The sequence below is a fragment of the Diadema antillarum genome, unplaced genomic scaffold (genome assembly GCF_040938485.1).
Source record: "Diadema antillarum isolate AM-2024a unplaced genomic scaffold, OU_Dant_1.0 scf00000134, whole genome shotgun sequence".
NCBI classification, from domain to species: domain Eukaryota; kingdom Metazoa; phylum Echinodermata; class Echinoidea; order Diadematoida; family Diadematidae; genus Diadema; species Diadema antillarum.
In genome coordinates, this window is record NW_027271023.1 from 2281802 (window position 1) to 2296301 (window position 14500).

General features: G+C 40.4%; 1 protein-coding gene across 1 annotated transcript; it reads left to right on the forward strand.

Annotated features, from left to right (window-relative positions):
- The first annotated feature begins 577 nt into the window (after positions 1–577).
- Positions 578–12154, forward strand: LOC139720890 (high mobility group protein 20A-like). The gene is made up of 10 exons (XM_071632220.1): positions 578–611; positions 2530–2692; positions 3222–3307; positions 3907–3968; positions 4521–4739; positions 6041–6208; positions 8428–8506; positions 9258–9473; positions 11425–11563; positions 12133–12154. Exons 2-10 carry the CDS (start codon positions 2562–2564, stop codon positions 12152–12154), a joined length of 1122 nt encoding a protein of 373 aa, XP_071488321.1. The 5' UTR covers positions 578–611; positions 2530–2561.
- Positions 12155–14500: the final 2346 nt, after the last annotated feature.

The following is a 14500-nucleotide window of genomic DNA, read 5'->3' on the forward strand; positions in this document are numbered from 1 at the left end:
ATAATTGGTTCACGCTGCGGTAGTTTTGTATGCCTGTGTATTTTAATCACAAGTGTTTTCTAGTAGTATTTTCAAAATGTATACTAGGATGATAATCTTTTGTTTCATTCATACTTTTATGCAACATTACACGGTAAGCGCCTTGTACATCTACGTAATCCTATACTATGTTTTCATATATTCATACAAAGAGCTCATAATGTTGTTTCTTCCGAAATTGTTAAACTAATAAACACATCTTAATTTTGTCTGTATTCCGTAGGGGGTCTACATTTCACATGCACTGCTTCTTAAAAGTCTCCTCTACATTTGAAATTGTATGCAAAAATGTCATGATATGTTGTATGTAATATACAACGTCGTGGAATATGAATAAATTTCATTTCATTTAATCTCATTATAACAGTTGTACCGCGCAGCCTTGAGAGAAGACTACGAAAAGCAAGGGCTCTGTTGTGTTCTTTGCAAAGAGATTATAATCTCTTTGGTTCTTTGGCTGTGCGTGCGTGTGTGCGTGCGTGCATTGCCATTTCAATGAAAAACGTATTGACTTCGACGTTCGTTCATTCTTGCAGCAAGCTGGGCAAACTGCTTGGGCCAAGTTATATTTGGTGAGTGCTATCATTTATAGATATCAAGAATTTTCAATTCCCTTGTTTCCATGCATCTGATTATTTGCTCTGTAACTATATTAGGAAGCAAAAATTCTGATATGAGAAGAACAGCGCTTAGCGAATAAGAGTACTGATATAATTGCATTTTATTTTGAATTCCGCACCTCGATACATTATGTACATTGTGCAGTCCCACATATTGAATATTTGGTGTGTGTCCTGAGAACTAATTACCTGTAACTGTATTAAATAGCTACTCAGTCAGCTCTCAGAAGCAGTGTCCAGTGAAGAAACGTAACACAGCTACTGTTGGATTTCTTGCTCTGTAGGTCAGTGCATCCCCAGCGACCTATGAATAACTTATCTACCTAGATTTCTAGATGTGTACTGTCTGTATCTTTCTCTCTTTTTTTTTTGTGTGTATTTTTTTCTGTCATGGTGAAAAACCGTGTGCAATGTGTTCACAGACATGATCACATATGAGTTGCATGCTAGGGATAGGAGATTCATGACATCTTTCTCAGTTCACACTGCATGCCCTTGCATTAATCACATAAGGAAGATGAAGAAAAAGGTGTGTGTACAACAGGTCGGACTACATGTACATGTACAAGGTTTTTCATACTCATGACTTGAGTGGAGATAACTGCGACCAGCCCCAACGTGCAGTGCAGCGTGTTGGGGCTGTGCCGTTTTCGCATTCAGATCTTAATGTTGTACAAAACGGGTGCCGTTCCGGCGCTATATTTCCTTAATTTTTCAACAAAAACTACTAGGAATACTTACATGGGTCGATTAAACCTAAATGATTCAAATCGGCGACTGTTTGATGCATTTCGTTACTTACACGTATGATGCAGAAAATATTGTCTGATAAGGCGAATTATCTTCAGCTCACCGATGCTCACTAACGTTGCATGCTAGCCTTTTGTCAAGGCCCTCTCGCTGTAACGGACGAGCGAAGGGACGAGCGAAGCGAGTCGGCGCTTCCTTACTCGGCTGGGCTCTCTACACCATACAGCAAGAGGGCCTTGACAAAAGGCTACGTATTACTCGCTACATGCGTATAAATGGATATACAGGCTCAAAATGGTAGCACGGCTCTCCAACTAGGGCAGGCCGCTTACTCCTAAAAAATGTGGAAAATTTTGCAGTTTCCAGATAAATTGGTGAAAAGAACCAAGGCAATGGGGTAATGTATATTTCATTTTTTATCGTCACTGTGTTTATGATAGAATTTAACCCATGATTTATTTGTGAAGTCGCCGTATGTGGCAATAGGGAGTTGTTCGTAATTCTCACTTTAGCGAAACTGCGAGGTAGCTGCCAGGACCCCGCCGCATCATAGCGGCGCGGTCTCCGGGGCTAGAGTGGAGATAGCTCACGCCTGGAACCTGGTAAAAATACTGTACCAGCCACTACAGTTGCTGCCTTCCAAGGAAGCCACCTGGCCCTGCCCACCATCAGAGTGCTGGAATCTAATAAGTTCCTGGATGCAGTAAACTGCAGGAGCATGATTTGTGCTTGCACAGCCCTGGTTTCCAAAAGAGAAAATTTGTCATTCTGTACGCCTTCTCGTACTTAGTGTCAGTCCACATCCCATCCCACTTTGTCTTGAAGAAAGCACAAACAAGAAAAAATCTGCAATAATATTCAACTACTGGTTGGTTCACTTCAGAATGGTACATGGGCATCATTCTAAAAGAAGAAAAAGATGCTTCAGGGATCATCTCATCAGGGTTCACATTAGGGTGAACGTTTTTGTTTACATGGGCCCAGGTGGATTATCATCACCATCAGCATGCTGTTGATTCAACATCCATGGATACACTTTATGTTATGTGTGCATAGCTCAGAAGAGTTCTCGGCCGTGGAAGTCATAATGGTGTACATTCTATGTCATTGTTTGTCTCAGGTATTGGTCATTGCATCTAAGTTGGATGAGCGATGGATCTCACTGAGGGATCAACCAACCAATCTCTGATGTCTTCAGCCTCAGGCTCTGGGGGTCTCTTCAACATCACAGGCTTTGAGGAGGATGTCTCTAAAGATGACTCTCAGCTTACTGTGGAAGGAAGGTATGTGTACATGTGTGCTGATATCACACATTCCTGTCACTAGTTGTTAGATACCATTCGAAGATACAACAGTATGTATGTGTATTAAAACGTGTCTAAATACAAATGGGTAGGAACTTACACCATACACCTGTTTTTAAGAAAAATGTACTGTAAGTTCTGTTTTTAATGATGATGAATTTTAGCTTGCTATCCATCCAGGGATGATGCAAGCAGATGCAAGTATAAAGATCTGGCATCTGCAGTGTTGTTTGTTTACTTTGTTGACTCTTTTCAGTCAGTGAGGCATACTGCCAACAGCCATTGTGATTTTGCCTGCATTTGCATCCTCTCCTTGAATGGAGAAGAAGAAGAAAAAAAAAAGGAGAAATCTAATCATGATTCACTATCTTCCAGTGATCTCCAGTCTTTCTGATTACTGCTCCTTTGCTTGAATATCAATTTTGAGATGTGGAAGTCGTTGAACCCTTTCTTCCATACATGCACCCATTGAAGGTTTTTCTAATTGATCAACTATGCATATTTCCAGCTTTAGTCAGTCCAGCACACCAAATGTCACTGGAAGCCTGGACCAGTCACTCAGTAATCCGCAGATTATTACAGACATCTCACAAGGTAAGCACAAAATGTTCATCTGAAATATTTTTCGGGATATCATTCATGTATTCACTCCTCCCACTGGTGTACTCTTCCGATCAGCTATCAGCCATTATGAATAGCTTACCTTGAAAAATTACCTCAAACAATGTTTTGACTGGCTATTTTACATAATTGCAAAATACATGTTTTATCATACGTGAAAAAAAAAATGTAGTGTCCATAAGTGACATGTCAGATGTGTCATGTATAAACTGTATGAAACTTACAAGTGTAAACTTGGAGAAACCATAGACATTGAAAATAATTGGTAAGAATTTTTTTCACTTATGAATAGATCCTTGTCAGCTCCTATCTAAACCTTAGACACTTCACAACAGCACATTGGAGACTCAGTCTAAAAAGCTAATTTATATGAAAGACAGAGTTGTTTTATGTTAAAACTTCAAAGAGCTACTAACTACAGTTGACATCGAGTGCAAAATTTTATTATTATGCTAAAATTCACAGCATCATGAATTTAGATGTTAGTTTGGTGTTTAATGTGTCCAACAGAACCTTGAAAGAGTGCTGTGACCCTGATAGTAAAGTTCTCTTCCTATTTCATTTGATCACAGTGGACATTCTACAGCAGGATGCTCCTTCACAGGATGCCACGGATAACAACAAAGATGCAGAGGTAACAGTATCATTCATGAGCATGCTGTACGTGTGTCCTCGAAGAAATATCATTTGTATCAGAAATACAGCATCATGCTATAAAGTCTTTGTGGATGCATCATTTGCAGCACACTGCACGCATAATGAAGAAGTAAGAATCAGCCCTTTGCCTCCATGCTGTTATCCAAAAGAGTAATGTCTGTAATCATCCTTTAGAAACTGTAACATCCGCTCAAGTTGTCAGATTTTTCAATTTTCATATGTCAGAGAGTAAAAAACAAAAACAAAACAAAAACAAAACAAAAAACAAAACAAAACAAACGACATACTGTGTCATGAATATAGTTTACATTGAAGGTGCAAATACAGTAAAGGAGGAATGATCATTAGAAATGCTATGCCACCAGTACTATACTGTTAGATCAGTGTTGCTGCCTTTGATTAGAGATCATATGATTAAGTATGTCAAATATAGTATTTTGAAATTACAGCATAAATAAACCTATGGAGAGGCTCTCCTTTTCTATGTGTTCATAAAAACATGTTTTCTCTTTCTCTTTCACTCCTTCAGACTGCGTCGAAGGGTAAAGGGGGATGGCCAAAGGGTAAGAAGAGGAAGATGAAACCCCTGAGGGACCACAACGCCCCACGGGCCCCCCACACAGGCTACGTGAGGTTCCTGAAGGAAGGCCGCGAGAAGATCAGAGCAGAGAATCCCAACATGAGCTTTGCGGAAATCACAAAGCTGTTGGCAGGCCAGTGGTCCAAAATGACCCCAATGGAGAAGCAGGTTAGTCTGCTTCTTTGGATATACATCGCACATTTGTTTGTAAACAATTTTAGGAATCTCTGATGTGCCATGGTGTAAACCCTGTGTGTACCACATTATTACCTCCGCCAAGGGAGAAGGTTGTGTTTTCATTACCATTAATTTGTTTGTTTGTCCATGTGCAAAATAACTCAAAAAGTTGTGCATGGATTTGGATGAAACTTGCAGGAAATATTGAGAATGACACAAGGAACAGATGATTGAATTTTGGTAGTGATCTGACATAGGGATTTTATGAAGGATTTTTTATATTTCGGCAGGTAGGGTCAATGAACTTGGGAGTTCAAGCTACATGTACGCATTTTTGAGGTTTTCACACAAGCACAAAAGTGCTTGCTCTAGTTTCTGCTACACGCAATGAGCAAAATTATAGAGAAAATTTTAAGCTGTTCTATGATATAACTTTTATGACAAATCTGTGATTATTTTTTCTTGCAAATGACCAGGGCCCCGTTGCAAGAAAGTTGCAATCAATTGCAAATAATTGCTAATTTTGAAACAACCATTCTGATCGGCTCAGGGTCTGCCCTATTAAGAAGACATGCATGCAACAATGATTTTGATTGGCCAGTGACAATCAGTTGCAAGTTGCGTTTAAACGCAAAGTTTCTAGCAACGGGGCCCAGGTTACATAATTGCACAGGCATGACTTTTGCACAGCACACAAAACATTTAGAGAAACATAGAATTTACTCAGAAATTTTCATTTCATTGCTCGGTGGCATTTGGCGTTTTATCGATCGGTTTGGGCAGGTTTGTGCATTTGAGCAAAATATGCGAACTTTGTACGCCATCGACTGAGACAGACATGTGAATGTGGCATATCAGATAAGCACTGAGTGTGGGGTGAAGTAACATGAAACACGTGTTGCAACCAGCTGGTTTTATAAAGTGTTGCGTTGAAGACCGTCACAACACTTACCTTGATCATGCTCATCTACCCGTAAATTTTGCTCAATCCTAGTAGGTTTTTACCCACCATGTCCCTCTCGACCTATTAGTGTATCACAATACATGGCCACGCAAAGGTAATGATAATCACAGGGTCCTCTAGTAGAGCAGTTGTAACATTGCATAGGCTACTGTGGAGAACAAGCACCATATTATTATGCCTTGTAGCAGATAAGCAGAGAATTGGCAGTATAGAAGATTAGGAGTGGTTGACTCTGCCCTTGTACATAACAGTGTAATATACCGCATAAATTTTGCATGATATGATCATCTCACTGTGTTGCATCACTCTCAATCCATCCCGGTATCAGCGCTACCTGGACGAGGCGGATCGGGACAAGGAGAGGTACGCCAAGGAGCTGCAGCAGTACCAGCAGACGGAGGCCTTCAAGGCTTTCACCAAGAAGCAGGAGGAGCGCAAGCTGCGCAACGAGATGATGGAGGCTGAGGAGTCCCAGATCAATGGCTCCTCCATGGACGTGAGCAAGGGGGTGCTTCTACTGTCTATGTCATAGGCCACATTTGAGCTCTAAAAAGCAAACTGCAGCAAACCAAACAATACCGTACCCTACCATACCATGCCAGTTTGGAAGCATTTGATGGAGAAAGCATACCTTATGAGTGACTTTCGGACTTGAGTCAGAGGGGTCACACATTGTGTGTGGCAACAGGGTAATGCACCTGGTGTGATTACATGTATGCTACATACAGTTTTCCTGAAAAGAGAATTAACTCTTTGCATTATGATATAGTACGTGTGACGCGTATTCTTCTCATGCCAACTTCAAAGGTACTATATGATATGGTTTAGGAGCACATCGAGAAGTGGTCCACTTTTGGCACAGTATGATACAATGTGGTACACTTTTGGAGTTTTTGAGCTCTCCTCTGTTTTGGGTATGGTACGGTACGGTACGGTACAGTATGCTTTAGGAGCGCTCAGATACACCCATAGTCATAGGACATAGTTGATTAGTACAGTAGTCTCCTGTATAATGGGATACAGTTTAAGCTTGTATTGGGTGCTCTGCTCATTTGACGCGCAGGTTGGACTATCAGTTATGCATGTTATGTTACCTGATATTAAATGTTGTAGGCATTTAAGATTAAATGGGCATACATGCTTAAAGAATGCTCTGTTTTCATAGCTTCCAACAGAAAATCTTCAAAATGCACTTGAATATAAATTCTTAAAAAAAACTCTGACATGCTGAGAAGAGATACAGCCTTTAATATTTTAGCCTGTTGTTCATTTTGCAAACCTCAGTTGATCTTTGAAATTCACTAAAAGAAAACTAGTGAAAATTATATGGCAGATATTTCACAGACTTCATTAAAAGGTAACTGACACTGTGTATTTCAGTATCCCAATACACATTGAATTTCACCCTAGCCCAATACAATAAAGACCATTTTTACTAATGCTATTTACCATGGAAACAACAAATCAGCTGTCAAAATCCTGCGAATTTGCCAAAGTAGTTGCAACCATCTTTTTTTTTCTTTAAAAAAAAAAAAGTAAATGCTACAACATTTAATAGGCAGCGGAGCCCTGTAAATGCAGCTGGCATCAAAATAACTGAACTTCACTCTAGGATTACACCAGATTGCAAATTAGGGAAGGAAAATGACAGAGTTCATAGAGTGTCCCATTTATTCCGAATGTAGGTGGATTGCTTGTCCTCCTATGATATCGTTTTCCTGTATGTCTATTGTTGCATTACTGTAAGTAAAATGACACCTCTTATTAGCTGCCAGTACATTATGAGCTTCAAAGTGCTCGAAGTGCTAATGATACGCTGTAATCTTTTCCTGATCAGTCTGCCAAAATTAAACTTTGCTCTCATATTTTTTTTTTTAATGAGCTGTAAGAAGCTTTCTACTAAAACCAGTCAGAAATATCTGTGAGAGGGACTTTCACAAAGCTGTTTTGATTAAAAAATCAGCGTAGTTACATGCAAGCAATATGGCAGAGAGAGAAACATAGAAACATATTCATTGGTATACCTATCAGGCAAAGCTATTTCCATTCATATGTTGGTTATTAGGATGCCACAAAATATCTATCTTGATTTTGTGACTTGACACCTCCATTTTATAAGCAGTGAATGACCTTTGCATTAGTCCTCTATGTTCTTCGAGTGCCGATTAGCACAGATAACTCCATAGCATTGTACACTCTGTCAAAAGCCCCTGGCAGGGAAAGAGTTAATTTACCATTTGCAGATGAAACGAAAACCCAACATTAGTGCTTTAACCCATTGATGGCAGACTGATTTTGCTACAACACGCATTTCCCATAGGCACCTGCCTGAGTATTCTCGGAATTCGTCCTCAACGGGTTAAAATAGTTCTAAAACGTGAGTTGGGGATAGAAGCAACCACTGTAAAAATGTGAATCCGTATAATCGATGTTAAGTGTTGTTGAATACACAAAATGTGAACAATAGTTATGATAAAAATGTTTCCAGACTAAACCATACTACAGTTTCGGTTTATTGAGAAAAACACTGATATCTCCTTATATTTTAGGCTTTATTGCAAAAATGTTATATGGTAAGATGCTTTGTGATACAATAGACCTACACATATGCATCAAATGTGATATCTTGAACATTTTTTAAATCACTGCTTCCAAAGGTTAATAGGACCTTTAATCTTTCACTCCTTCACAATGACTGCTATCTTTCCCTTCCAGTTCATCGATGACAATAGGGAAGAGATTCCTGGCTTTGACATCCCTATCTTTACAGAGGAATTTCTGAACTACAACAAAGGTGAGTGACTATTAAAGTTTGATCAACTTTCGAGACAGTTTTAGACCAAAAGAGAGAGATTGAGGGATGAACATGTCAAATCGTAAACTGGATAGGGTTTGTGAAGTAAAACAAGGCTCAAAGTTTTCTGAGGACATTTTGCTGCCAGCAGACACAAAATGAGACAACCTTTTCTGCTGATCTAGTAGCCAGACCATCATGTGAAATGTAATCAAATAGCAAGTTTGCTGTCTGCTTTGCAGAGTATGATCCATTGCAAAAGTAGTTTATGGATGCCCAACTTTGTAACTGCATGCACACAAATCTAAAATCTTTTGTGGTATTGGGTATGTAAACTATAGCCCAAACTTTGATGAGGAGGGGGGAAGGGAATGATTTTTAAAAAAGATTTTGATGAAACTTGCTGGAAAGTTGATAAGGACATTAGGAACAGATGATTTAATTTTGGTAGTGATCCAGATGGCCATCTGGATCCAGGATTTTTTTTTTTTGAAGGATTCAGTGCCAACGAATGAGGGAGTTCAAGCTGTGCATACATTGTACTTGAGGTGTGCATACATTATGTGCAGCATGCACAGTCAAGGCGCAGCAGGGAGCCGAGGTACCCATAGACTCTTGAGACACTACATTGGGAAATACAATGTAGGTTGATTTTCAGCATGTGTGTAGTCCTGGAAATGAGCTGCTTGGTGGAGGTCAGTGCTCTCCAAGTGCGTTTCTAATCTTACCACTGTCTCTCCTTGGCATGCAGCAAGGGAGAACGAGCTGCGGCAGCTGAGGAAGTCGACCACAGAGTACGAGGAGCAGAACGCCATCCTTCAGAAGCACATCGACAAGATGAAGGAGGCCATCGATAAGCTGGAGGCGGAGACTGTGCAGCAGCGCAACACCAATGTGGCACTGCAGAGCCACCTGCAGCAGCTGCGGGCAACGCTGACCGCCAACTTTGCCGGGGTGCCCCTTCCAGGTGAGCAACGTGGCAGTCCCATTAATGATGCCATTTAGCCAGGGTCCAGGACCCACTTCTGGGCCGTGGAAGTTCCAGGTTTAAAGATGCTATCTAGTACTGTCATAGCCTTATTTTGCAACATACAGTATGATGAGTCGAAGCTCTCGGGACTGACAAAAATGCGTCGACTTAAGTGAACTTCTACTCTCGTGAGAGTCAATTTTTTTTTCGACTCACAGTTATGTACATGTATTATTGTACATCTCTGTCAACCTACCCTGAGACAAACACTCTCCCAGGCCCATCCCACCTCCATTGAACAAAACTATACAGCCAGCCGGGCACGCACAAACAAGCTCCGCCCACTTGGCCTGTCACTAAAATAACTAGAGAAGCACTCTGAGAGCGCAGACCTCCGCCAAGCATGCAGCTCATTTCCTCCACTGATCTTGTTCTTCCATAGAAATATCAGTGATTTCCACCCATACGTACAAAGCCGCCCGATTTCCCAAGGCTTTGTTACGTCATAAACCCTCAGCTGCACGGCGTGCCTCGCCCTAGCAGAAACTAGAGCACGCACCAGCACGCACTTTAGTGCGCGCATGCAAACCTCAAATACGCGTAGCCTGAACTCTCAAGTTCATTGACCTTACCTGCCAAAACATAAAAAATCCTTCATAAATTCCCCAAAAATTCTCGGATCACTACCAAAAGTTAATCGTTTGTTACTTGTGTCATTTTCAACCTTTCCTGCAAGTTTCATTACAATCCGTTGACTACTTTTTGAGTCATTTTGCACACGGACAAACTAACTAACTAACAAACCAACGGTAATGAAAACATAACCTCCTCCCTTGGCGGAGGTAATAAAGCAGCAATTGGCTTGACCAAGGAGTTCTGGCTTGACATGGATAAAGTATGGATGTGCTGTGTGTATGGATAAAGTATGGATCAATGTGCTGTGTGTATACATGTATACATGTGTATGTATTCGACATGCGTACGGAGCGGTACAGTGTATGTAAAGATATTGAGTGTGCATGCTTACCTGCAGCAGGTCAGGGACGGGGTTCTGCGACATGCCGATTTTTTTGTTCTCCTCTAAATGTAATGAGAATGCCAGACAAATCTTCTTCGGCTCAAGTGATGTAAACTACGTGTATTTTGTACAAAAGGTACCGAATGTTTTACTTCGACACAGCCGAAATTCGACTCTCGTACTTCGGCTTATCCTCCTATTTCTTGGAGAAAATACATAGGGAAAAATCGGGACTTTTTATTTTGCTTCGAGTTAAGTGATTTTTGACTCACTTGATGTCGACTTATCCGAGGTTTACTGTATATTACAAAGAACTATAGTTGGGCAAGAGAAAAATAAACCTTAAGCAGGAGAAACTATACCGTAAGCGGGAGGCACTCGGCTAGAGCTGGAGAAATTCCAATTCGGATGGGAGAGGTGGAGATTCTGTTAAAATGGCCTCAAGGCGGAAGATCTCCCATGAGTCTCTGCTTCCGTTGTGACTTCATTTGCCTGGAATACAAAAGCCAATATTGAGAATTTACCTTCCCAACTGATACAGAGGCATTTTGAAGAGCATTACATTTTCTGCTAATCAGAGGATTTAGATTGAATATTTTGTCTGTCTTGAGTCCTTCAACATTTGATGCATATGTAGTAAAGTTCTTCAGACCAATGGCATCTCTGCACAGTGTCTCACTGCCTCCTCCCTCCCCCCCCCCCCCCCCCCCCCCCCCCCCCCCCCCGCTGCCACGTACATCTCCTGAGGGAGAACATTTTCAAGAGAAAGACTAAAAGCAACACCTATTTCCTACATTTCTAGCCATGATCACCGCCACCATCCTTCAACTCCCCCCAACCCCCCATCCAATCCTATCCACCTCTCAGTGTGGTGCATGAGTGTCTTGTGAAGATAATACGTGTACATCTTGTGTGACTTGAATGTCCAAGGCTCGAACGAGGTGCCCTCATTGACCACAGTGGACTCCTACATGACCAAGCTGCACCAACTCATCATGGACTCACCGCAGGAGAACGAGAACCTCATCACTAACGTCAGGGAGATCGTCAACAGACTGGATCTGCACGGGTAAGGGTCTGGGCTGCTGGAGGCAGTCTGGTCACTTTGTGCTGCTGCAAGCAGTTTATTTTAAAGAGACATCTCTATTATTTTCTATCATTTTAACAAACACGCTTATAACGAAACTCTCGTTACAAAGAAGTTAAAATTCAGACGCCAAAATTATTAGCTATATGTCTTTATGTACCATGTTGTTTTGCTATAACAAAATATCTATACAGTGAAAGAAAACTGCCAGTCCTGAGGACTTCATTATAATGGAGTCACCTGTAGTAGGCAGTGATCAAAACATAGCAACATTTTAAGAGTTTAGAATGCTTTAGTTAGTACTTGGTGTAAAGCTAGTTTATTTCTTTTGAAATTCAAACTTGCACTTACAATATATATGTTTTGTGGTGAATATATATATATATTTTTCATAGCTGTGAATTTAGACTGACCTATATCATATTGTGATTGAAAGAAACTGGCAGTTGCAAACCTGTATCGTTTTTCCTGTTATCTTACCAGTTTCCTGTTGTTTTCTTCATGTTTTTCTGTTTCTCTTTTGATCCCTTGTTTACTTTATATGTCTGCAGTGATGTGGATCCAAAATTATGACCAGCATGGACTCACCAGTGATATGTTTAGTGGGTGAAATACAACTGTACAGCTGCACTGATATCAAAGAGGACCTGTGAAAAAAAAAAACAGTCAAAAGAAGGGGAAGAAGATGGATGTTGCCAGGAAAAGAAAACAGCAACAACTGCAGTTTGTGATCCTCGTGGTAGAGACTCCCAAGTTCTCACAGAACACGCTCTAATGGGAGAAGAGCTACAAACATGTAAATATTAAGTCCTGCTGTAAGTAAGCTGCCTGTATGTGTATATACAATCTTCCGAGAGGATTCCAGGATTTGCCAAAAAAAAACGTCAAAAGAACAAATGAGCTGATGCCCCCCCTCGCCTCCCTCACGCCCTCTGCCCTTGGGAGTTTGTCGCCTTGGACGACGTGCTTGCCGCGGTGACAAGTTTTTTTCGCTCTCAACCTGCCAAGCGGAGTGGTAGATGCGAGGAAGATTAGGGTAATGGACAGATGGGTGTCGTGTAGCAAACGAACAATAGCTATCATTTTCACATCGATGTAGGTTTCGAATCATCCAGGATAACAACATGTACTAGTAACTCAATCTGTTTGACTGGACTTCTTTGACATAATAACAAAGACAACAATTTTGTGACTTTACTGAGTCTCTTTTTCAGCTCTTACTGAATGGCGAGCATTCAACCGTGACTAATTAATGGGTAATGCAACTGCCTTTATTGTTTAGACATCAAAGAATTTTCCGGATCACTGATTTGTATTTTAGTGGAAGGTTGTGTCGGAATCCCCCTCCTTTGTTGATGGAAGGACTTTTTCAAGGTCACATATACAGCTTCACGGACGATCTGGTTTCCTTGTCGAGGATGACATTTTCTTTGTCCTCAAAGCAATGTCCAGTGTGTAAACAATAATAGGCAGTAATATTGTCCATTCATCCATCACAGCTGAATGCTAACTAGTCAGTTGGAGCCGAAGAAGTTACTTGGGCAAGTCATGAAGGTGTTGTAAAGCTGTGTGATTTTCACAAGGAGGTCCGGTCAAACAGATTCAAGTATGCATTCTTAGTGCTGTGATTATCAATTTTGTTCACGAGATGAATGTGTATACTAAATGTTCAGTCTTAACAAGAGGATATTATCATGTAAAACTCAAATGTACACTAGTCACTGGCACCATATAGTGAAGAGGAATGCAATACAATCAATTAGCATCCCAAACCCCAAAGTGAATACATTTTCTTTAAAGGCAGTACCATTGACTGTTTTATGTTTCAATTGACATTTTTTTTTTTAACACAATGGAAATATTTACATTTTCTTCTTCTAATTTACAAGATAGACTGCCACGTGTGAAAAAGAATGTCGTTTTCATAGGCACATTAACCCGTTGAGGACGAGTCCCGAGTATACTCGGGCAGGTGTCTATGGGAAATGTGTGTTGTTGCAAAATCAAACTGTCCTCAACGGGGTAACATTTGTGACACTGCACCTCAAAACAAACAAAAAGTCGCCAGACATGAATTTTTAGTTAGGACCATATTCTGAAAGAACAGACTTTAAGCTTTAAAATGATGTATAACTCAAATCAAATGGACTCTCCTAACCTATCTAAATATTGGAAAGAAAGCACAAACTTAGGAAAAGTGTGATCTGAGAAAAGAGGCTTTGAAGTACAGTGTCTTAAGGGCTTAATCTTTACCAAACCGTGCTGGCTGTGCGATGAATGGGACAAAAAACAGGAAGTTAACCACCTGAGTAACAACAATGAAGGGATTATCAGATTAAACTGAAATTACACATGCCTCATTAACACATTCTGTCCATAATTAATTCCAACTTTCAAAGCACTAGCACTATCCTTTCAAAAGTTATTAGAGTTGAAAGTGAAGAGTGTGGGCAAGGTTTTTCAGAAATGAAAAAGGGATTCTAAAGACACACCTAATCACACTATTCTACCAAAAATGTTTGAGATAAACTGCTAAAAAAACACACTTTCCTGCCCGTTTTATGATACCAGATTTTAGCATAATGTAAAAGAAGACCCGCTCTTTCAGAAAATATGAAAAAGTCAAGTTCGGCTAGGTTGACCCTTTTCATTTATTTTCAGTCCTCGCGCAAAATCAGTGTGTGCGACTTTATGTTCGTTTTGATGTGCATGGTCACATTTACTCTTGTTCATGAAAATCCTGCCTGCCTTTAATACACCTGTAACATGTAACAAACTGTCATACTGTACAACAATATACTGTGTATATAAAACAGCAGTAGCATGTGAAAAGGGTATGAGCTGCACACGCAATAGACTGCTGTACAACTGTTTCTCTGTATTTCTGTCTTGTGATCTTGTGTATTCTTCTGTTCATTT

Bases quoted from the DNA above. Each gene is read 5' to 3' on its own strand.
- LOC139720890 (XM_071632220.1), top strand. From the start codon at position 2,562: ATGGATCTCACTGAGGGATCAACCAACCAATCTCTGATGTCTTCAGCC. The intron at 8,507-9,257 runs GTGAGTGACTAT...CTTGGCATGCAG, and splicing joins ATTTCTGAACTACAACAAAG to CAAGGGAGAACGAGCTGCGG. The intron at 9,474-11,424 runs GTGAGCAACGTG...TGAATGTCCAAG, and splicing joins TGCCGGGGTGCCCCTTCCAG to GCTCGAACGAGGTGCCCTCA.